The following is a 24,579-nucleotide window of genomic DNA, read 5'->3' on the forward strand; positions in this document are numbered from 1 at the left end:
AAAATATATAAAACAAAGTTGTTGTTTTTTACTTTATTAGATGTTTTTAGTCAATGAAAAACTTACTTTGATGTGACGGATAATTGATTCAAACTGATTATGTCTTCCCTCTAACAGCCTGTAAAATCGAGGTTCCACAAGACTTATGTTTCTATTATTTTCTATGGGAAAAATATGAACGAAACATGAAAACTCTGTGTTCAATTTATTGGATCCTATTACTTTAATTTGAGTAAAAAAATCATATGTAATTAAAATGTGATTTGAGTAGCAAGACCCTTATCACATTATATTTAGAAATTAGGGCGGAGAATGATTTGTCTAAAAAATACATTAAAAGGCACTCGTTTTTGCAAACAGTCCTTATACTTGTGATCATGGGAGAACAACAACACATTCAAAATGCAACAATAATCTTCATCATCAGCTAGAAGAGCTTCATTTGCCTGACCTTCAAATGTTACAAAGTGAACGAGTATGGTAGCAGTGCCAAATGTGACAAATCTGCCGTCAAGGGCCTGTAAAATGGAAGAGACAAGTCCAGGCCTTGAAAACGTTGCTGAGTGTGTCACGTCATTAGACTCTTATCTGTACAGAGGCAGAAACACAGGGTCAGGACGGCCCTGACTACTGGGAGGCTTTCCAGATAGATGAGGACTGTGTCTCATCCAAGGCTGGACCTCCTGGGCGGGGCCTTTAATCTGAAGGAGGATGGGATGCCAAAAAGAAGGCGAGATAACTCGAGCACGAGAAGGTGTTGCTTGCTTGTCTTAAAATGGGCAAAGCGAAACAGTGTCCACAATAAATGGAAAGGGGAAATGGGTCGTGTTATTGCTGGTAGTTGACTAAATATCAGGCATTCACTGACTATCCCGCTGAAGGTCTTGGGAAAAAAAGGATCACTGCTGGAGATAAAAGGAAGAACTATTTTCGGCTAAGGAATCCACAAAAGATGCGCTTGTGTGCACTGTTAATAGACTGTTAACTTTTGAGAAAGTAAATGATACTGCCTTTCAGCGAAGCACCTGCAAGCTCAATGTGCTCGTCGTGGGCTTTTTAAAGAACATGGCCAAACTCTAAGAAATGAATTGTTTTTATACAATACCACACATACCGTACATAGAGATATTGAACAAAGCATGGAAATACCTAATTCTACTTTAAATTGAACTAATGACTACGGGAAAAGGCAGCATATTAAAACCAGAGCCACAGGTGATTACAAGGGACCCAAATCAGTGCATTCACAAATGTATATGCACCGGTTTGTGTTCCGGTCTTAAGAGGAGCTGAGGTTAGACACCTTTCTATCTTAACGCATCACTAATGGCTTGATAGTTCCTCTAATATAGAAGATGCACTGTGCTCAGAAGAGTATAACTTGCAAGTGGGAGTCATTGCTAATCATTTATCAACAGTTTGTTCTTCACACAGGGAAGGTCCATAGATTGATTGCTGGTAACGATGCTCAAAAAGTGAAATATAGTATTTTGATCGATTGGGATTTATTTCGCTTCAAAAAAAAAAAAAAAGAGAGGATCTGCGAGAGGAGACTTTGTTATCTCTCTGCGTAGGAGCACCTTTAGTCAGTCCGCCTGGACTGTGAGAGGGGACAGGGAATGGAACGCACTGCCAGATCAGATTAGACAGTTAACATATAAGGCTTTTACTAAACATTTGAAAAAAGTGGCTTATTGATTCATATACTTGTCAACACTAAAAATACTGAATCTGTTGTGCTGTTATGTGTATTTGTAATGTACTTTATTGTTTCTATTCTTAACAGCAAAGTTGTGTTGTCTTGTTAGTGTGCCGGGACCTGTTTAGTCCAATTCTATGTTTTTACTAATAGTGTGTCTGTGTTGTACTTATATTTTTGTATTTTATTGCTTTTTTTTTTAACATCATGGCCAGGGGAATACAGATGGAAAATAGCCTTCTGGCTAATTCTGGCTTTTTGAACTTGTGAATTTCTATGTGTTTTATTAAATTGCACTGTCCCCTTTTAAATACAGTGGTATCTCAGAGTTTGAACATAATTCGTTCCTGCGAAGTGTTCAAAGTCCGAATTGTTCAACCTCCGGGAAAAAAATTTATCATAGGAAATAATGTAAATGCAATTAATCCGTTCCCAAGCTACAAAAACAGAAACTTCAGATTTTTATTTCTATTTATGTTTTTTACATTTACACCCTGTACAGTATTTAAACAATAAAAAATACCTTACTTTACCTGTTGTGGTATGATGGCATCAGTGGATGATAAATGCTATGTTAATGCTTGCTTTAGTTCAGTGCTGAGTTTGTGTATTTTACATTGGGCATATTGTTAGACTACTAAGCGGTCCTTGCGTGTGTTGTTTAACATCAGGCACGTTGTTGAACAGCTAAGGGGGGTCCTCGTGCCAGTGCATCGTCTCAACTACCGCAACGTGAGCATTCGTCATTGCTCGGCTTCCCGTTTTCAAGGTACGTTCGGCTTAGCTGGCTTTGCTTGGGTGTTCGAACTCCGAAAATGAGTTCAAACTCTGAGGCATTTTTTACTCCAATTTTTTGGGTTGAAGTCCGATTTGTACGAGTTCCGAGACGTTCAAACTCTGGTTCCACTGTGAAGCACATCAAATCAAAATCAAGTTCCTTTACCTGTCAAACTGTTTCAGCTGTCATCATTTTCTCTGCTCACCAAGTATCATGACGGCAGAAAGGGAATTGGTCCCAAATCAGGTCGAGGCGAATAAACACAGCGCCATTTCACAACACTCTCGGCTCAGATACACTCTGTAAACTTTGGAGATGATCAGCGCATAGCCGTGACTTTTTTCTTCTCAGTTTTTGTGACGTGAAAGACACTTTGCTAGTTCGCGAACTACATCTCGAAGTTGTCGCCGCTTCTTGATGTGAGACCAAGCCCTCTAAGATTTGGGACACCCCTTTGTTCTTGTGAATACGCACAACCAAGGGCTAAGGGGTATAATTTGAATTGTCTTTAAATATATTGGTGGCATGACGCTAATTAGCCCATAACAATCCATAAATTAGCTGTCGTGTTCTAAACTCGAGAAAAACGTAACGGCTTACAGTCCAGAAATTACGGTAATTCAAATTTTAGCAGGGGTATGTCGATTTTAATGGTTATAATATTTTCGATTTTAATGGGAGTTTGCGTTAAGAACGGCACTGATGTTAAGAGCGAAGATGGCAACAAAACTCACCCTCTTCCTACACTGCAGGTTGGTACCAGGCAGCTACATTGTCTTATCTTCTTAGAGGTGATTGTTTGCCTCGGCTTAGACCTCCAGAGTTGCAGTTAATAAGATCCCTATGGAGACCAGTTCTTGGGCTTTTGCAATAGCCAGAATCTTTTGCTCAGCCACTCATGATCTTTGACCTTCAACTCACTCTTATCCTTGCCTAAAAGTCATGCAAGTGTTTAAAGCCTCACTTGAGGGTCGATACCACACACAGATGCATTCACAGACTAGTTTGACTGAACATTAGTCATTATGGATTTCCCCAACCCGTAAAATGTTAGATGTGCAGCTATAAACTAACATAAAATGTAATCAAAGAAGGAGAAATTCCAATGAGCAATAACAGTTGGAAAGGTGCAAACATTTTCATGTCAGATCTCCTTGAACTCCAGCACAAGTAACACTGACTGAAACATTTTGAACTTTCACACTTGATCTTAAAAGTGGTTCACAAATTCCATATCGGTAAGCAAGTTAGAAGATTAGCTTGGTAAAAGAAAAGTTCTTACCTGCAACGATATACTTGTGAGCTTTCGTTGGCAAAAAGAGGAGGAGAAATAAGAGTTATTGGAAGTTAGCTTGAAGAGAAAGTCTGAACAACAAATCAAAAAATATGGCTGAGGGTGTACAAGATGAGAATGACTTAAATGAGGCAGGAAGTAAATCACCACATCTAATGATTGTCTTCATTGTTTTATACTATGAGGTCAAAATCTGTTTTGTGTTTCAAAAGTGTTAATTGTTTTGGTTTTGATAGCTGCTTGCAAAATGCACCGGGAGCTAAAACGTCCCTTATGTGTGAGCCCCTTACACATGGGAAACACCAATGGAAGGCCATCAAGCAGTTGAAAGAGTGCTGCTGCCCCCCCACCCCCTCCTCCTCTCAAACTAATTAGAAAAAGAATTGAGAAAGTAACACACTGCTGGTATTGAAGCACTGTCACCAACATTGATCATTGATTAAAGATTTTATGGCAGTGACAGTTCCTCAGTGACAAATTGGATGCCATCTATCATCACTATTTCATTCAGTACAAATTCAAATGTTCTGAATTGTGGTCAAATTTGATCAAAGTCCTTGATCTAGCCCCCAAAAAGTAGCCATCCGTCCTCCCAAACAAGACTAACTTTGACGGAAGTTGTCCCTGGGTGGGTATTAGCGCAACATCCTCTGTCCTTCTCTGTTCGCCCTCTTTACTTTCTCTCATTTTGCTTTCTGTGCTCTCTTCTTGATCCTCATTATTCCAAACTGGGGTCTCTGAGGGAGCAAACAGTCTATTATCCAAAGATGGAGCTTAAGACAACTTAAATCTCCGGAGGAGTGGCTATTTAGTCAAGTTGAAAGAGTGCAATAGAAGGAGGGAGTGTGTGTCTGGCCTGGCGTTCCCATATCACTTAGGCTAATGTGATTATAAGGGGAGCGAAGAGTGGTGGTGGGAGTGGGGGGGGGGGGTCCATTTAGCTCAGTGTGTTGGTTCTAAGTGATTCATGTCAGGGGGAGTTGTGGCTATAGATCGAGAGAAGTGGCTGATCTCAGGACTTCCTTTAGCTCAATCAAGCTAAATAAATAAGCTCGCAGAAATACTGAAGCTCATAAAACAACAGCCCTTCAACAAGTTCTATTTTTCATTTGGCTTTAACACTCGTAGGCATGGATGTGGGCTAAATCCATTGAAGATACCTGGAGCTATACAGCGGAATTTAGGAGGAAGTATATTATTTTCTTATTAGTAGTAATAGTACTTGAAGAGATCAGACTGTACTCATTACACCATCTACTGTAATTAGTTTTACGGCTGCAGTATGTTGTCATTACAAGAAGGCCATTAATATAAATATAAACAATATAATTAGAAATTCAAAGCTTTCTTCATGTAATGACATGTAGGGGACTCTCTTTCACTTGTGTATGTCATTTTCATCTGCTCTTTTTACGCTCTTCCCTAAAAAAAGAAAAAACACCCACTGACATGTTCAAACTCCCAACTAGATTTTGTGCAATATTAGAGCTGTATTTTTATTTAAAGTTTTAAAAACTCTGGGCCATTCAAATTTAGAAGTTCCACAGTCAATTTTGTTAAATTCACAACATGGCTAAATCCAAATGGAGACGATTAAGTGTGAACCGGTTTCCCTAATTTATTTGGAATTCCAATGAAATTCCAGTCAAAATGTCTTTGTTAAAAGTTGTGTGTCCCGAAGGTAGGGGGTCTTTGTTTACAACTTCTGATTCAAGTTCACCACATGGAGAGAGCCCACAGAATACTGTCCCTCTCAAAGAGAAACCCCCTCTTCACGGTCTTTCAAGGCAGGAAGAAAAATTTGTCATCCGTCCCATTCTTTCTCATTCCATTGTACACTTCCAAAACCTCTCTCACCTCACACTGGTCAAGGGGAAATGCTTTCTTGGCATGGAAATGTTTCTTTATGTAAAGACCAACCTAAAATCAACTGCATAACAAGCTTACAACCCACCAAACACCATAAATGAATGCCATTGGTAAAATTTCGGACATCATCATAAATAATTTATTGAGGCAGACTTTTCAGACTGAAACCTCGTGAACAAGCTTCAGAGATGTGTGAGTCCGGACTGAAGAGGCGTGGGGCCAAGACCCATAACTCGGAAACCAGCTGTGAGGCATATACAAACCTTTCACTATATTCCCTCTTTTTCTCAAGAATAAATAGAAGCCGAGAAATAGGCCGGGGGCAAGAGCAGGAAAAAGGGAGGGATGGGATGGGATTCTTTGGGTCCTTGTTTACTTCATGCAGCGAATCTTTCAAGTAGCACCAATTGCTGTGGTGGCCTTTGCCAAAACGTGACTAGCTGGAGGGGAGAAAAGAAAAGTTTAACTAACCGCTTAGTAGTGATGGGAAAATTAAGCTTCATGAAGCACTTGTAATATTTTTTGACTCCTCTAGATGCCACTCTCGGTTGAAAGATGCAGTGGAAATGTAATCAATTTCCTTTGCACTAGCCTTTATATTTAAACCAAGAGCACCGTCGAGGGGAGTCAAAAAATATCACAAGTGCTTCATGAAGCTTCAATTTCCCATCACTACCGCTTAGATCCACCATTCTGGCACAATTTGGTGTTATTCTTTTATTAGTCAGTCAAGTTATATTAATGTCAGGACACCCTGGCCTAGAGTTCGTACATTGGTGCAGTCCAGTGATATTGTGATTATGTATAAATGACTGTGAAGAAATGAACTTATCTAAAGCACTGATGCATGCCACTGAGGTTTATGAGTTCTCACAAATCTGTACCGGATGAATTCAGCTTCTCGTAAGGGAGTGAGAGTTTCCCCTGATTTGACAAGGGTTCCAGAAACATTCCTCCCACACCCACAGTTTGATGATGAGCATGCAACTCCTCCTACAATCTGCTTGCACTGTGTTGACGAGTTGAAAGGTGGGAGCTGCCGTGATTATGAAGAGGTCCGATGGCTGGTGGGACTGAGACGGGGGAGAAGTGTGATGGCTGCTTATTTCCTTTCATCTTCCAGAACTTCATATCGAGAACAATTTGTCCGAATCTCCTTTTTTTTCTTTACATTTTGTCAAGACCGCTACCGTAGGACAGTTATTGCAGCATACAGGATAAAAATATTTATGCATACTGTTTAGTTGCAAAACCAAATCATTACTCTATAATCATAATTTTTTTTATAAATTAGGGCATCAATATTTGTTATTATAATCTATGTATTGCATCAATCGTATAATGGTGAATACAGTTTTAGCCTGAATTAAAAGTATATGAGATTTCAGCGTGCCATTGTCCCAAAAATCTGTATCTATGGATGTAACCTGTTTTAAACTGTAGTAAATAAGATCTATAAAATCATAGTACCGGTAATCAGATCTCAAAAGTCAAAAAAAAAAAAACCACGCTATTTTGAAACATTGTTGATAGATTGTATAAGATAATTTAAGCTCGGACAACATTTTGATTTCTAATTACTAGTGTTGTTCCAATACCGATACTGGTATCGGCAGAGGCCCCGGGTTCTGCATTGAAACAGTGATATCGGTATCAGTGAGTACTAACAAGTAACATGCCGATACCATTAATTGTTCACTGCATGCCGAGCTAAGATATCCTATTGGCCCTTGAATGCTCTGAACCAATAGCAGGACAGCTTTTTCATGTTGAGAAAAAAATTAGGTATCGGTATGGTATCGGCATCGACCGATACTGCAAAGCTGGTTATCGGTATCGGGGGCCAAAAAAACGGTATTAGAACAACACTACTCATTACTGCACTGTAGTTTTTTTCTATTTCCTTTATGTACCTACTATTGCTGATAAAACAACGGCAATTTTCACCTTGTAGTACTAATAAAGGTTATCTTATATCAAAATATTTATTATATTAGTATACTTTTGACCTCATAGGTTTGTCCACTGGACTGACATACTGTCAGGTACTAATTCATTTCCTCTCCTATGTAGCTGTGTAGCATTATTTTTTATGAGCTCATATTATATCGTATCAAGTGTACTGTATCGCCCACTCACTTATTTCAGTGTTCCACATCCACATGGCCGTCGCAGGCGCTTAGCAATTAGCATAGCTTCTCCGTCCTTCTCCCTGTCCTCGTTTGGCTATAACGATACTAGTCACAAGTGTAGCTGATTGGCGATGATAAGTGACTGTGTTCTGTGTTGACACCGGATGTGAAATCATGTTTCGCTATACGTCAGCAAGCCAGCCAAAGCTCGCCAGCAGCTATAGGGCAGCACAAAATAGCATATTGAATCTCATTTTTGACTTTCAAGACTCGCTTTCAGCTGTTAATCATGAGCATGTTCAGCAATGGGTATGCCAAGCTGTACAAGTTAAATGCTTCGTTATTACACAAGGCCATAAATGGCTGTTATGGAAAGGGTACTTGTCCCGATCCATTGGTGTCTACCTGTGGTCACGCTAGATCAATCAATTCAGACAGGTTTGCTAACTGATGCTTCCAAATATTCCATATTCTGATAAAGGCCTGGCAGTGACGCCGTTGGAGCAATACTCTCGCATTAACCTTGTCAAGCGTTCCATGAGGCAGCAGTTGCTTTGGACGGCTTCACCGGGTTTCATTTATCTAATACGCTCGTCCAGTGCAAAATGCCGACTTGGCATGGGCAGCCTTTTCAGAGGGTTTTGCTGCATAATTAAAGCAGGCAGATGTTATCAGTATGTTCAAAGTCAAACAGATATAAGGAAATTAAATATATCGTATATATGTTGTTGTTTTTTTAAGTTCCATCTTGCTGCCTGATGCTATCACTGTCTGACCTCCATTTAACTATATGTTGTCCTAATATTTATTGCTATATTAGGCTACTCTTTTTTCCTTTTTTTTCAAATATATTGCTCAGTTAAAGTCTCTGAAAGCTCCCACGGTAAAAGGACATAGCTTTACATGTATGTAATTAACAAGCTCATCAATTTGTCAATGGAGCAAGATGAAGAAGAGAGAAGGACGATGTGGATCATCATTCCGTATCAAGGTTTAATGATGAAAATCACATTTGGAGAGGGCTGGAGCTCAAGTCAGGCAAACGCACGAAGTGTGAGACATTTAATGATAATGTCCTTGCTTGACGACACACATTGGCCTTTTACAGATGAAGGATATTATTATTTTAGACACGCCTGCACAGTAGAAGACCCTTGCACTCAAGATGGAGTGATAAAAGAACAACGTCAAGTAGTTGATGCAGTCGAGACAAGATGCATCAGGATGAAGGTTGCGCAAAGATGATAGCGACAACAACAAAAGAAGGCAACTGGGGATTGTCAACAGATAAGGCAGTAGTGGGTGGTTAATAGTGGAACCTTCAAATCCAACACAAACTTCTTGTTCGCCATCAATTTGGTCAAGTTTAGAAACATGTTTCTCTCCATATATTAAATTATCAGTGTGAAAGCTGGACCTATTTGATTGAACACAAGTCTGATGTACACACAAGACGCCATGACTTTTTTTTTCCAGGTTTTGCATTCTGCCATCTTCAGGAAGAGCATTTAATTGTTCTGCCTGGCCCGATGCGTTGCTGGAATAGATAGATGAAAAATATATATATTTGGAATTAACTCATTCACTGCCATTGACGGCTATGGACGTCAAAAATTCATTTGAACTATTTTTATTAGTAAAACATTTTTGTTAAGAGTTTGAAAACCTATATATATATTTTTTTTTTTATTGTATTAGATTGGGCAATTTTAGTACGAGACATAAAAGGATGGTTCATATTTGCACCAAAGACATCGCAGGTAGAGTTTTGACTTTCAATGAACGCAGTGCAGCTCAGTCTGGTGCCATTAATATCCATAAATGTCACTGTCCTGCCACACATTTTCCTCAAGTGGAGAAAGAGAGTGACGTTTGTACAAAGCTGCTGTTTTTTGTTGTATTTTTTTTGTTTCGCTCATGGAGGCCAAGATAAAGGCCCTTGTGTAAAGGTTGCCATCCATCTTCATCCGCTTGGCATGTGCTTTGGTTTATTCTGCCCTCAATGTGTCTTTTTGTCTACTCCTTGTGTGTCATTCCGCGTGTGCGCTTATGCACGTGTGTATGTGTGTTTATGTTGCACGTGACATTGAGGTTAATGAAGTGTATCCAACGCTTCCTCCTGGAGGGAGCAAGGCTTCATGAAGCGGACTACTGACTATCCTGCCATTCTGATGAGGTAATACGTACGCTGGCACATGCATGGACACACTCACATGCAGTACTTGAGGAAGGAATTCATGTGCTCACATTACAGGCCCTCGAACAATGCCTTGTTTTGGCAAGTGACACCAAATGAATTTTTGAAAAAAATTAATACATACATTTAACGCTATATGACGTGAAGTCACTATAATGAAACTCATATCAAGTGCACTGACAATGTTTTAAGTCATATTTTAGCATGCCTAATAGTCATTGAAATAATTTACAACATGCATAAGACATAAGACGTCAGGAAGATGTTTTTAGAACAATTTTCCTCATTTAGTGGCATTACAGTATTGTTAAACAAAATTTATGTATTTCTAATGCTTTTATTTTCAGGTACATTTTCCGCAATATTTTGGTTGAACTCCAAATTTTACCACTTAAATGTTCATCATATCCTCACAACTATCTTAGTAAATGGTTTGACATCTGGTTCAAATCTTATTCATCAAATATATATATATATTTGTTTCCTGCGGTTAATGGCCACCATAGGTGGGAGTATGTCCCACTTTCCTTCAACGTTACTCAAGGGCAAGTCTTTTTTTCATTTTTTTTTTTTTTTTTTTACTTAGAAATTTAATTAATTTGAAAGTATCTCATAACACTAGTTTGTAGATGACTTCCAGATCTTAGTATAAACGTGATAAGTGCACTGCAAGATTGTTTCACTGTAATGGAAGGATTGAGCTTAAAAACTGATAAATAAATGCAATTTACTAACTTATTTTTTAGAACATTAGTATTTATTTGCAACAAAAAAAAGCAGTTTTTACAGATGCTGGGATTTTTTTGGTGTTGAAATGTTCAAATTTCCATGTCTTGTCTTAAACCTGTGAAACAATGTACAATTTTGGCAGTAGATAAAAGAATGACATCAGTCATCATCCGTCAACATCAAGTTGCGTCCAATATTTAGCGAGCGATGGGTTTGAAAGCACCCTTCGTATACTGAATGTCTATGCGCCCCTTCTCTATCGCATTACGTCACGAGTGCCACTCTTTCCTCTCTCTTAGTGTGTCCTTTCTTTTCAACCTCCCACATAATTCAGGTTATGGAAAGCAATCGTCTAAAGTGTTCTGCCGGTCAAGAGCTGATGAGAACACATCCAGCTCAGGTAAGAGCCTGGCTGAATCGCTGTGCATTACGTAATGCAGCCATTTTGCAGACGCTATATCACAATCGATTAAACATGATTGTTGTCAGATGATAAGATTAACCTTTTTCAAAGGGTTCATTACAGAAGAGTCAGGTGATGTTAAAGTATACCTGAAGAAAGCAATTCATTGGGATGCTCCCCAGGAAGATAGTGACCCAAAAAAAAAGTAAAATTCTGAAATAGAAATATGTATTTCTGAGTCTTTAAAATTGCACCGAAATATGAGATTGTTGGACACTCTTCATGTTACAATATTTTTCTCCAACATCTTTTGAATGGACTAACCCTGCCCACTTTATCCTCATTATCCTCTCTCTGCAAGTCAAAGATAATAAAACAGAAGTTCATACAAGTCAATACAGAGAAAGGTGTTCCTGCCTCTCAGTTGAATCATTAGTTTTATTGTGGGTTAGAATGTCTCATTCATCCCTCTAATCAGCTGTCACATTCTCAAACAAACAGTAAGTATATCTACCCAAAGCAGGATCTCAGTTGTGGACAAGCCCCAGCAAAGCCCAGACAAACAACTTTGAAGACCTGGCAGTGTCATGCCTGAATAATAACACTGCTGAGAAAGGATGTTACAAAACCATCATGAAAGCATGGCCGACATTCTCAACAACTTAAAATTGATTGATTGATTAATGGTCACTTGCTGGCACCCTTTGATAGTGTGTCGTCAAAACAAGAAGAAGAGCAACATGCTCATAATAGTAAGGAATTACGACTTAAGTCCAAATTCAATTGGAATTTTCTATTTACAAGTCCTCACTTTTTGCGGGTGTTATGTTCGACACCCACCCACATTAGTAGGGTTAGTAGAAAAAAATAAATAAATAATAATAAAAAATCTTGGGTTTCAAAACCTCATAATGTATGAATTTTGGACCAAAATACAAATCTGCGATATAGTGAATCCACGACAAGTGAAGTAGCGAGGGACCACTGTAAAAATATAAGAAAATCGATCAAACTTTCAATTGCCATGTCAAGTATGATTCTTTACATGTGTTTTGATTATTTCCAATGGATTTTTCTAAAAATGCAAATACAAATTAAAACGATCAACTTTAACAATACTAATCAGCATCAATCTACATTTCAAACTGCACTGGCAGAAAAAAAAGTGGCTTGTAACCACAGGTGTTGGTTGATGGAGTACACGTTTGCAGACAGACCACAGACCCATTTAACATCGCTTCGGTTCCCAGGCCTCACACTAGCAAAATACCCCCTTTTTTTTTCTTATTTCTTTCCGGTGAGAACATCTGCATCCAAGACATTTGGCTTCACACAAAAGGGTACATTCCTCAATTTCTAATCTTGAAGGTGACAAATTTGATATGACGGCGTAATTACCGAAGCAGCAATCTGACTGATGTAAGGTGACAACTGTGAAAATTGCTGCGATGACATAACTGCTGAAAAACACCTTCATATCCTGAGAAACCGCTATTAAAGCTAACACTGGAGCCTAGCATGGCAGCTCCTGGGGCTATCTTTCCTAATCCTCTACTTAAATTCAGTCAGAGGTCCAAGTCAGCTTACTGTGGCATGGCAATGGGAGCTCGTCTGCATATGTTGCATGCAGATAATTGGACCAAAGCTGGAATGAAGGAGGAAGGGTCCGCTTGTCCCAGTCATTTTGGGCTTCCCTCCATATTTACATCAGCAAATCCCATCGCACTAGCGCCTCCACGCCCGCTGGCATGTGTGCAGCCAAAAATGGTCACTTATGTTCCCACAGGGGAAGTAAAAGATGGTGTAAGCCCCCCGCACATACACACAAAACAAATGAGTGAAAAAGCACACACGTACATACAGTATAGACACACGCACACACACACTGAGAAGTCAGCCCTTTTTATAGCCACTAAACATTATATACGGCCAGTGACATTGTGATGACTGATGGCGAAGCAACAAAAATGAGCAGGATGGTTGAAATCTCCAAAAGGGTGAAATGAGGTGAAAATGGGAAAAGTGGAATTCCGAGTTGAAATGCACTGTTGCAACCATCTGGTTGAAGGATTTTGTGAGATGAGGATTTGGGTTACAGGCGGAAAATCTACAACCTACACTGATAAACAACAGAAAGAGATGTTACATAATATGAAGGACAAGGAAACATACATGAGAATATCTCAATCTCATGTTTTCCAGACCGATACCAGTATGAGTATTCAACTCCAGAGTACTCACTGATAATGATACCAAGTAACCAATACAACTTTCCTTCATAATATTTTAAGTTATAAGCCTGAAGTTTCAGATAAATAAATCAATTTTTATACAAATCTTACAGTGTGCATGTATAAGTTTACTGATTTTCTAAATTTGAGTAAATAAATCGCAATAATCGACTTATAGATTAAATTACAAAGAACTGGTGGAACCTTGTGTTTAGAAATAACATCTTAATGCGAATAAGCAGAGGTGGAGGGTTTTTGCTTTCTGGACCGGAATTCTCCACCTCGGAGTATATGAGAGCATATACAAGGATGCAATTCACATAAAAATCTTCTGTCAGCCTTGTGTGCTATTGACTTCCTGAAAGTAGAACAGCCACAGGAAAGCACCTTAAACCTCATTCACTGCCATTCACGGCTATAGATGTCAAAAATTCATTTGAATTATTTCAATTAGTTTAACATTTTTTCGACTTTTGTTAACAAGAGTATGAAAACCTAGGATTTTTTTTATTGTACATTTATAACACATAATATTTTTGATTAATCGTGAGTTAACTATTTAAGTCATGTGATTAATTACAATATAAAAAAAATCTCCTGATGTGATTTAAAAAAAAAGATTTTAAAATCAGTCGATTAATTTTTTTAATCATAATTAATCGCATAGATTCATTAGTTAACTCACGATTAATCACAAATTGTATATCTGTTCTAAATGTACAATAACAAAATTCTAGGTTTTTATACTCTTGTTAACAAAAGTGGGGGGGAAATGTTAAAATAATAGAAATAGTTCAAATGAATTTTTGACGTCTATAGCCGCCAATGGCAGTGAATGAGTTAAATATCGGTGACTGGCATCGGCAGCATTCATGAGGACTTGATACATCGGAATAAGGCCATATCAGTACTTGTCCACTTGACAGTGTCAATTGAACATCCATCCATCTATTTGGTTGTCTTGTTCCTGCCGATTTTGGGTGAGTGGCAGATTATTTATCTAACGTATGTTTTTGAAAGTGGGAGGAAGACAATAACTGGTGAGAGCACACGCAAGCATGGGAAGAACATTCAAGAAGATGTGTGTTTAAAATTTAAAGGTAGATATTTGGATCCTGGTAACACCCATTCCATATTCACAAGTTCAATTTCAAAAAGTGCATTTAGGTCACTGGACACTAGTGATGGGAAAATGAAGCTTCATGAAGCACTTGTAATATTTTTTGACTCCTCTAGATGGCACTCTTGGTTGAAAGATGCAGTGGAAATGTAATCAATTTCCTTTGCACTAGCCTTTATATTTAAACCAAGAGCACCATCTAGGGGAGTCAAAAAATATCACAAGTGCTTCATGAAGCTTCAATTTCCCATCACTACAGTGGACACAGCCCGAAAAATGGCTGACTGCCTTTTCATGCCACAGTGTCTGTCATTATCTTATCACTTATATATTTATTTTACTGTATGAATGAATGGATTCATCCAAATATGTTTTCATTTTGTCATCAATCCACATGTACAGTATGAGTCCCTCAATAACCACTTTTTATTACTTTATATTATTTATGATAAGCTTTTGCACTGAGAGGAAAAAAAAAAGGAATAGTCCTCAAAAACCCCGACTGCAAGTGTTGGCTTGTGTTGTTGAATTATTAGCTTCCATGTGATTAAAAGATGGACGCTGTGAACATTAAGCATATGGTAATTATCGCAGGCTTATGATTGCTCATCATTAGGCTATTACACTGTCCCTTGATTGAGACGGTGTCCTGAACCCATTTAGTGAAGTGTTCCATTGACAATACTCAGAGAAGAGATTGAGCGATAGACAGAGATAAAGATGGACAGAGCGAGAGAGCACATGCAAGAATGTCAGTGCAGGCTGACACAGGATCAGCCGGAGACATGCCTAAACTTGTCTTTTCCTGAGCTGCATCATTCATTCCTCATGTCTCGACTCTTTGCTCAGGTGTGACTCCCTCCCTCTTTCAGGTCTCACTGTTCATCATTTTCTTGTTTCGCTATGGACCGAGAAGAGGAGGTCTGGGAGATGTCTCGTTTGGGAAGTTAGCAAAAGCTTTGGTGTGTGCGTGAACGGTGACTGGAGCTGTTGTCACATGGAGGAGCTTGAGTTGCTCTCACAGGAAGTCCCGCACACATACCGCCAAGTGGTGGGTGTCCCCGGTGCTTGCCACCATGTGAGATCATCATGCCTCGGCATTACACTGGTGCACAGGCGTGCACGCAAACACACAGGCAAGCATGCGGCACTCATGGATTTTGCAACATTTATATGCACCGTGCTGAGCTTTTTCGAATTTAGTATTGCACCAAAATTCCATTGGAGATTTACAACCAATGAAAGATGTATCTGGATGCTGGTTTCCGGTGTCATACTTTACCCTACCTAAAATCTGAGGACACATTGGTTGGCATTTCAGCACATTTTGGGAAAACACGATGATGATAAATCATCTTCGAATCTGTTAACCCCTTCTGCACAGATGTTGAAGACAAAGTGTAAACAAAAGGCCAAACACATGACTTCGTTGATTTGATTAAGTGACTTTTTTAAAATTCAAATGTATATTCATTTTAAAGTAAAAAAAGATATATACTATTTATAATATTAAATTATCCTGTGTTGAATAAACCGTAAAATAAATATAGAAGAAGGGAGAAAACATTGCCATCTAATACATTTGTCTCTAATGTTGTCTCTGATTTGTAATGATGATTGAAGCGTCAAGTTGTTGTTGCATTCATTAATTTCATAGACACATTTTTACACATTTAGAACCCTCAGAAAGCGAGATCACATCTCACGTCGATAACCCTGATTGATAAACAAATACAAGATGAAAGCTCCACCTGCACCGCCACAGCTCTCCATGTTCAGAGCACAGGACTGCACATGGGAATAACTCAAATTCCTTCCTCAGATGCTATGGACCTAATCTTATTATCTGGAAGGATATGAAAACCACATTCCAGCCTCCTCTCTCTCACTCTTTCAGTCTATCCTCCTCTCTCACAAAGGTTTAACAGTTCAAAATAAGGACAACAAAGTGCACATCTAAAGTTGTATCAAAGTGCCATCAGGAATGGCGTCATTGCAAACTAAAATGACCTCCAGTGATGCATATTTAGTTTTTTCTTTGGATTTTGTGGTTTCTTTTCCAAAAGAAAGAGCAGCCTGAGCAAGATGCGTTAAGAGAAGAACGTATACCAAAGATACATGAGAAAATCTGATTCACATTCAAAACAGCAAAAACCAGTGTCATTACTTGTTAACAAAGTTTAGATAGAGCGTATGTATTCTGTTTTACAATTTACGATACAACAAGTTAACAATTAAATTGATTTTACATTGACATTTTATTTTTTAAAAGGCACATGTTTTATTGGCTTTGTGTTCTAATATAAACATTGGTTACCTTAATTCTACATTAGAGTAAAGAATGCTCAAATGCTACTTCAAACATTGCCTGCAAAGTGAATACAGATTTGATGCTGATGGCAGTTCCACCCTGGAACAGATTCCATTATTCGCAATGACTAAAATAGTTTCAACCAGCATCACATAACTAATTGTGTTCTGCCTTAGATTTTCCATTTTCATAAAGAAGAAAAAGCTTCTGATACTGAGGGACTGGCTGAATAAAAAACAACGTGCAGCTTCCTCCTCTGAAGAAACGCTAGGTTGGAAGAGATGTGGGCACCGCACGGAGTGACAAGAGGACCTCCCACTTTAAAGAGGCGCAGCGATGAGGCGTAACCACTCCTCTGACAGGTGTTTTGTCTCGCTCAGTGCAACGTGCAGTGGCCACTTCCACTCAAATGACACACAAAATGGGGGGGAGAGACTTAAGCTATGTCACAAACACACACACAAACGCAAAAATGGACGTCAATCAATAAGCCAGCGGGACAATTCGAAGAAAGGCCAGTGAATCGAGTGACAGCGCATCAAAGCCTTGAAGGTTAAACAGTTTTTGTACTTGTTGGGGTTCTGGTGGCTTTATTCAGAGAAAAAAAATGTAATAGCCGCTGTCAATTCTTAAGAGCAGGCTGGAATTTAATCAGCAGAAATCTGCAGTAAGCCACAAAGAGAAGGTATTGAAATCCTATTACAATGTACAAGGCCTCCACTGTTGTGTGGTATTGCAGTGTAAGGTACTTAACTTACTTTCATTTTTAGCTAGCAGCCACTATTATTTGATCTGTATTTTGGTTGACTCTGTTTTGATTAGATTTTGCTTTCTCATGTTTTCCTTCTGTGCCTTTTTTCATGTCTTGTTTTTTGTTTCCACTGTTCTCATCAGCACGGTCCTTTGTGTCGACCAATCAGCACCCTCCAGTCACTCATGTCAAGAGTACCTCACGGTTCACAGTTTGTGTGGTGTGGGTGGGGAAAAAATGGAGGGTCCAAGCACAGGAAGGCAAGAAGTACAAATGTCTAAAAAAATATTTATTCCCCAAAAATGAAAAAAAGGTGTGTTGAGGAATCAAAATACGAAACTAAAAAAGTTAAACAAAAATACTTTAAAAATAACTAGAAATAATGAACAGACACACTGGCAGAAACCTCATACAAGATTTTTTTTAAAAACTGTCAAGACAATAAGGTACACCTGTACGGACCACGGGTGGCTGAAGGGAGATGATAGACACAAGGAACTGGACAAGCAAGACAACATAAAATCGACACAGGGAAAACATGACAAAATGTGAAACAGAACTAAATCCAATCATGACAGTTTGTATCCGAAATTACAACTATGCTCTATGGGCCCTTTGAATACAACCTTTTCCTGTCTCTATTAAGCCATTAAGTACCCCCCCCCCCCCCACACACCCCCTTCCACACACACACACACCCACACACACACATTTTGGTTTGCATGCTTCTTTTAAACTTTTAAAATAACTTTTTTCTTTGCTTTCTTTATTCATTCAAAAATCAACATCCAATAAATACCGGTGCTGGAGGAGGAAGAAGAGGAAGAGGAAGAAGAAGAAGAAGAAGAAGAAGAAGAAGAAATTAGCACAAAAACCCACAAAATAGTGAGGTAACCCCATAATAGATGAAGTTATGGTCACAAATGAAAACCTTGTAATACAGTGCAGCCGCAGCAACCAAACCGTGAAGTAGTGAGGTAACATTGTATGCATATGGATGCGCAATCACAGCGTTTTAAGCTACTTTGCTGGTTACAGCTGAAGAGCAGCTCGGCCGGGACAGCACTGACAGGAAGGGAAGGGCAAGCGAGGGGAACACATGAAAGGACATCTCTGTCATCTGAAAGCTTTAATAACAGACTGAAAAGCTGTGTTTTGACTGAAGAGCTCTTTCAATATGCATAACAAAAGACATCCCTACGAGACCTTCCCTGGCAACGGCGCTCCAGCCCCAGACCGAGTCTTGTTGTGGTGCGCCTCTACGTTTCATCGTGTCATCATCTGCGGTGGTTGAAGGCGCCATCAAAGTGGATGCGCCTTTAACCCGAGCAAAGCCATCTGCTCTTGCTGGCCCATTCAGAGAGTTGGAAATCAGTGTGCTTCATGCACAATGAGTTTCAAACAAAAGGGGCACACAGTTCAACTTCTAGGCCTGCTGAAATTGGGAAATCAACCAACCTCACTCACTCACTGTAAGCTTTAAAAGCATTCTTCACTCATTGTTCTACTTTAGCCACTTTCACACAGAGATCCCGTGCAATAGCCGTAAGTGAACACTGGTGCCTTTTTCACAGAATCACACACAGCGACACGTCATCTCGCAATTATGTAATCAGAAGTGTGACAACCCTGTTGCAAGCCACATTTGCTCGCAACACAACAGCAAAGAAAAGTGAGTGTGCTGTTATAGTCTGATACTACCTGTAAAAGTGCATTATTGGCAGGCAATTTGGTGGCTCTGTTTCTATGCTAGGTATATAGTGTAATGAAGACAATATGCATTTAATCATGTATCATTAGATCATGCAGGACGATAAAAGGATGGGGTGGGGGTTAGCAATATGTTTTAGGGACCAGGGTCATTACGATGGAGGGAAAGTCAAGAGAGTGGTCTTACCTGGAAGGGCGTTGGCAGGACGAAAGGCAAACAGCACATGAAAGAAAGGGAAGAAAACATTAGGAACTGTTTGCCAAGACTGCAGGCATCCATCAATATTGGTATTGGACTACGTGGCTACACTGTCTAGACTGGAGCTACATTTAAGTTTATGGGCTTCACATCAAACAACAGCCTGGATGGTAATGTTGGAGGGCATCAGGAAATCAAAATCAAATCATATTCTGGGCCAAGAGATAAAAATACTTCACTTTTCTAGTACATTCTTGCTTGTATTGACTTTTCTGCTACTAAAATCCGACATTGAAATATAAAGCAAACTTCAACACAGCATTGGCATAGGGCCAACAAGAACAAAACAAACTACTGCACAAACTGTCTTTCAAATACAAATACAAGATAGGAATACTTTTTTCCAAAGACTGCAAAGTAGGGCAAGTATAAATATGTCAATCGCATGTACAATATTTAGTAGTGTGGTTTGTATAATAAAGACAAATGTGGAAGGCTGAGGAGAAGGAAGATGGTGAGTGTGAATTCCAAGGGAAGCTCTTCGTTTATCACTTGGGATGGTGCCTTGATGGAGAGATACTGTGTGGTGGGAAACAGCTATAGACAAAACAGGAGCACTATCGACCCCTATCCATCTTGTCAGGGTCACAAGACCAGTAGGTGAACCCAGCAACAGGCGAAAGCCTTTTCTGACCCAGAAGAAGTTCAAAGAGGTGAGATGGACTGCGAGAGAATTCGGGCACGCCTTTTTTCTTCAGGAAAGGAAGGAAAATAGCTGAGTTTTCATTTCTGTTAGCTAGATGCTATATGTGATGGAAGAGGCTGGAGCAACTGAACTGTAGTCTCTCTACGAAATGACATTTTTTAACCAAGAGTCTCCCTTCACTTCAAAACACACTTGAAATTGGCTGTCAAATCAACACAAACGGACAAGTGGATGTATTACTAACTACTGTATAGCGTAGCATCATCTTGGAATCAAAAACAAATAGTAACACTGACACATCAAACTGGCTCCTGAGTCATGTACCTTTTTAGGCAGTATCTTCAAGGAGGACATAACGTAGTTATTATCTTAATTACATCTCACAGTTTAACAGTGAATATAGTAGAAAAATGATTTTTTTTTTTTAAATATGTGGACTCATTGTTCATGAATTTTTACAGCCATGATGCAGATTTTCTGCAAGTAACTATGCTAAGTTGGCAGATGGACAACACACAAAACAGCATCTAAAAGGAGCACCTTAAGTTTAATGGCACTAAAGGTAATCAAGTTCACAAGCAATCTTCATTACTCTGAAAGCACTCAGCTTTATTGAGATTTGGAGACGAAGGGAGGTTGCAAGCGCACAAAAAGGATTTATTGATTGCACTTAATGCAATAAGCATGAAGGTTCTACGGCAACCATTTCATTACAGTCAGGCTCCGGAGGAACAGTGCCGCTGACTTTTAGAGGAGAATCACTGAGTAAGGACGAAAGGAAAAGCTGACGCACGAACATATGGAAGCGAAGACAGACATGGCCCTTGAATGGGTCGTTTAGAACTCCGTCATATACAGTACTCATCAGACTCTTGTGAGAATTAATTAGCGATGGGTGCAATAGAGTTTCTGATTCGTATTCTCAATACATATATTGATCATATAATATTTAATTCAATTCAATCATTCCTAAACAAGCTGTCTTGAAGCAATGAATGCTTCACAACCAACAGAGGGTGCAATTCATTTCGACTCAGCAAACTTGTTAGCTAGCTTTAAGAGCTTAAACAAGAACTAGGTGAATTCACACCACATTAGAATTGACCAGAGTATGATTAATTTTGCATATGGCATATTGACCATTAATCTTTTCAAGAGAGCACATTTGAATCCCTTTACCCAACCATAGTATATTTTGAAGAAACGTGCTCACAGAACACAGAACCATCAATAAAAGCCGCAGAGCATCAGTATGTATACTTTTCGAATCAACGCAAGAAGAATCTTCTCTCCCAAAACAGGCTTCAACAGGAATGATTATACACAAGCTTGATTGGTCCATGTTCTTTTTCGAAAACCTCAATTCTACTGGTGTTGACATAAGGGTTGTATTTGCCTTAGTTTTCCCATTTAAATCATCTCCCTTCTTATTTATGGACAGCTGGATCTTTGCCGTCCATAAACAAAGAGGGACCAATTAAATAAACAGATCTGGAGGAGAGGTTACGAGGAACAGTCGACGACAGTCAACCATATGTTCCAGCTGTTTGGTTTTCTCCCAGTGCACCCCCCAATGTAGAGCGCTAGCCAGACGACCCCCAGCTGAAACCCCTGTCAACTCTTCATTCAACCTTCCCATCTCCATCCGCCCGCCCTGCTACCCCCCACCACCCACTTCTCTCCCTGACCCTTTACAGATTGGGTCAGGGCAATAAACTGTGGGTGCCGCTCTATGGAGGCGTGTTGTCAATTCAGCCCCTGACACCTGTACAAAGACTGAGGAAACTTGAGCAAATGAAGACAGCAAGCTTGACACAGACATAGTAAATCTCCACATTTTTTCCAGGGGATTTCTGCGGATATCATGTTTTACAGTGAATTCATGTTTCTGGGTCTGTAAGTCTCCTGTTGGCTTGCTGGTTTTGAAAGATTAGGACTGTTTCCAAAAAGGCGGAACATTTTTATGGTGCCGTTATTCAAAGACGTTTAAATTCCTGATGACAAGACAGAGAGGGGATGTTCATGAGGAATTAGCTATGGAATTCAAGAGTTTGAGAGGCTGAAACAGAAGCTGAAAATGGCAACAGTAACTTTTAATAGGCAATCTATCATATCCTCATTGAATTCCAGACACTCTTCCCTCCTGGGAAGTTGTTACTGGATGGTCCATGTTGGCCAACTACTTCTGACTTTTAAGCAGTCACGCTCCACCTCAGTTCAGTGGTTGTTTGCCAAGTTAATAAGCGCATTTACACAACTCCTGCTGTGGTTGTAGAAACAACATCAAAGCTCACAGTCAGTGTAAAACGAACACCAGGCAAAATTCGGAACTGTTACTGCGACCCAATAAGCTGAGAAGCATTGTAAAAACAGCCATTTGTTTTATTCATTCTCAATTGACCACCATCATATTTTTTCCTTTTCGTCAACAGCAGTACCTCCCTGTGGTGGTAGCACAAAATGTAAACAAAAACAGATGTGGAGTTAATCTTTTAGCTCAAGGGTGTCAAACTCACTTTTGTCACAATCCACATAATAGTTAAGGTGTCACTGCTTTATGGGCCATTATGACTGTGAACCCATATAAATGTAAATCAGAAGATGGTAAAAATAAAAAAAAGTTCAACTATTTTTCTATTTCGTTTAAAAGGGGCCACAACAAACGCTTGCAATATCACAATGTAATGTATTGAAGACAATTAGCAATTTTGGTATTTTAGCTAAATTGATACACATAAGTTGCCTTCCTGCGCCACATACAATGATGTAGCGGCCCAAATCTGGCCGCCTGGGCCTTGAGTTTGACTGACACCTGTGAAGATGAAGTCGTACGTAATGTCACACGAATAACTTTTTGGAGGAATATTCTTTCCAAAACTGTAGTCTGTTCCCAAATTTCATGGTCTCTACTGTAGATCCCAATGTAAACTAGAAGTTCAACACCTGTTGGTATGATTTCTAACTTTAATCCTTAAAAAAAATGAATTTACTTATGAGGTATAAGCCTGCAGAGCTGTTAATAACTGAGCTAAGAATGACAAGGTTCCCTTAGTAAGCCACTTTTCCTTTGCAGTTTCACACTTCACAGTACAGTTCCTCCTATTATGACCAAAGGCACATTTTTAACTACTGCCCATATCTTGGGTCTTCTGTGGTTTCACTGCAGAGGCCTTGTTGCATGTAGCTGCTCACCCATTCATCAGCCTTGATTAGGCTGCCAGCCGAGTATTGACCTCCCCTTGACACACTGAAGACATATATACGCCAAGTGAAACGAATGGACCGACGGTGGGCCGCTTTCCCTGAGATGGATGGACATGCTGTACACACCCACCAAGTTTTGTTTCCCTACAACCGCAATGCTGTTGTTTGAACAGCCTGACAGGTATGAATGAATATGCTCATGTTAGAGCAGGTCAGTCTTAGAATTTAGATGTTTTAAGTTCAGTACTCTCAACGAAATCTGCTCCAATAAGAAAAGGGTGTGCATGTGCGTGCGCTATGTCTGTGATTCCCACATACTTGCAGCGTTACGCGCACTACCTGACCCGATACACTACTAATCCTCCCCACCCTATCCACCACTTCAAGGTTTTGAACTTTGACCTTTTGGTGATGAGAACTTTCATGGCTCTGTGATCTTGTTTCATACTATGTTTCTGACTTTCTTCTTTTTTGGTACATACTTTCCCCACTTCCCCCACTGCCGTTACCCCCCGAGCCCTGCTACTTTAGTGCATGTCTGCGTGTGAAAGGGCTTTCCCTGAAGATTAAAGGTCTGATTTCTGGGACGGATCTTGAGCTAGTTGACTAGTAATTAGATGTTGGGAATGCATGTAAAAATCAAGACCAACTGTTAAAGCGCATTAATTTATTTATTAATAAAATATTCATTTGGCAAATACCCCCTCAATCACTGACTGAATATGATTTAGAAGCCACACAAAATACCAGAATTGGGTCAAGACGGGGATACTGGCATAGTTTGGATTTAAACACACACACGCACACACACACACACAATAACGTGCACTATTCAGACTTCATCTCTTTCCCCTCATCAAAGCAAGAGCTTGCACAAAATCCAGTGACATGCAAGGGTTTAGCAAACAAAGACTTTTATGATCAATGTCTGGGGTCGGATTGGGTGTTTCTCTGAACTCACTCGCTGGCTCTCCTCACCACAAAGTCAGATTTATTTTAAAACTAAGACCTACATAATGACCTTTGAAAAACAACTCTACTTTAGCATCTAAAACTGGGTATCAAAATTGTCTTTAACCTCGCTGTACTGTACTTAACACATTGTCTCTGCCGAGGGTGTAGAGCTGGTCTACTGTTCCACGGCCGGGACAAAAACCACCAGCCACCTTACGACCACATCTCCGATCGGCTGCCTCAACAATGGAGGCGCGGAACATGGCCCACTCAAACTCAATGTCCCCCGCCT

General features: G+C 39.5%; 1 protein-coding gene across 4 annotated transcripts in view; it reads right to left on the minus strand.

Moving 5' to 3' along the window:
* The window catches only part of agrn (agrin), a 247,915-nt gene that overhangs the window by 188,193 nt on the left and 35,143 nt on the right, over positions 1 to 24,579 (minus strand). For 2 of the 4 annotated variants that reach the window (XM_086067093.1, XM_086067096.1), the window contains exon 3: positions 3,760 to 3,780. The exons of the other annotated variants lie outside the window; for them this stretch is intronic. In XM_086067093.1, the coding sequence (XP_085923219.1) occupies positions 3,760 to 3,780 (21 nt within the window). The remainder of the gene's footprint in view (positions 1 to 3,759; positions 3,781 to 24,579) is intronic. 4 annotated transcript variants of the gene reach the window in all.

This window comes from Leptonotus elevatus, chromosome 2 (genome assembly GCF_054856555.1).
Source record: "Leptonotus elevatus isolate MCC_2025b chromosome 2, RoL_Lele_1.0, whole genome shotgun sequence".
Classification (NCBI taxonomy): domain Eukaryota; kingdom Metazoa; phylum Chordata; class Actinopteri; order Syngnathiformes; family Syngnathidae; genus Leptonotus; species Leptonotus elevatus.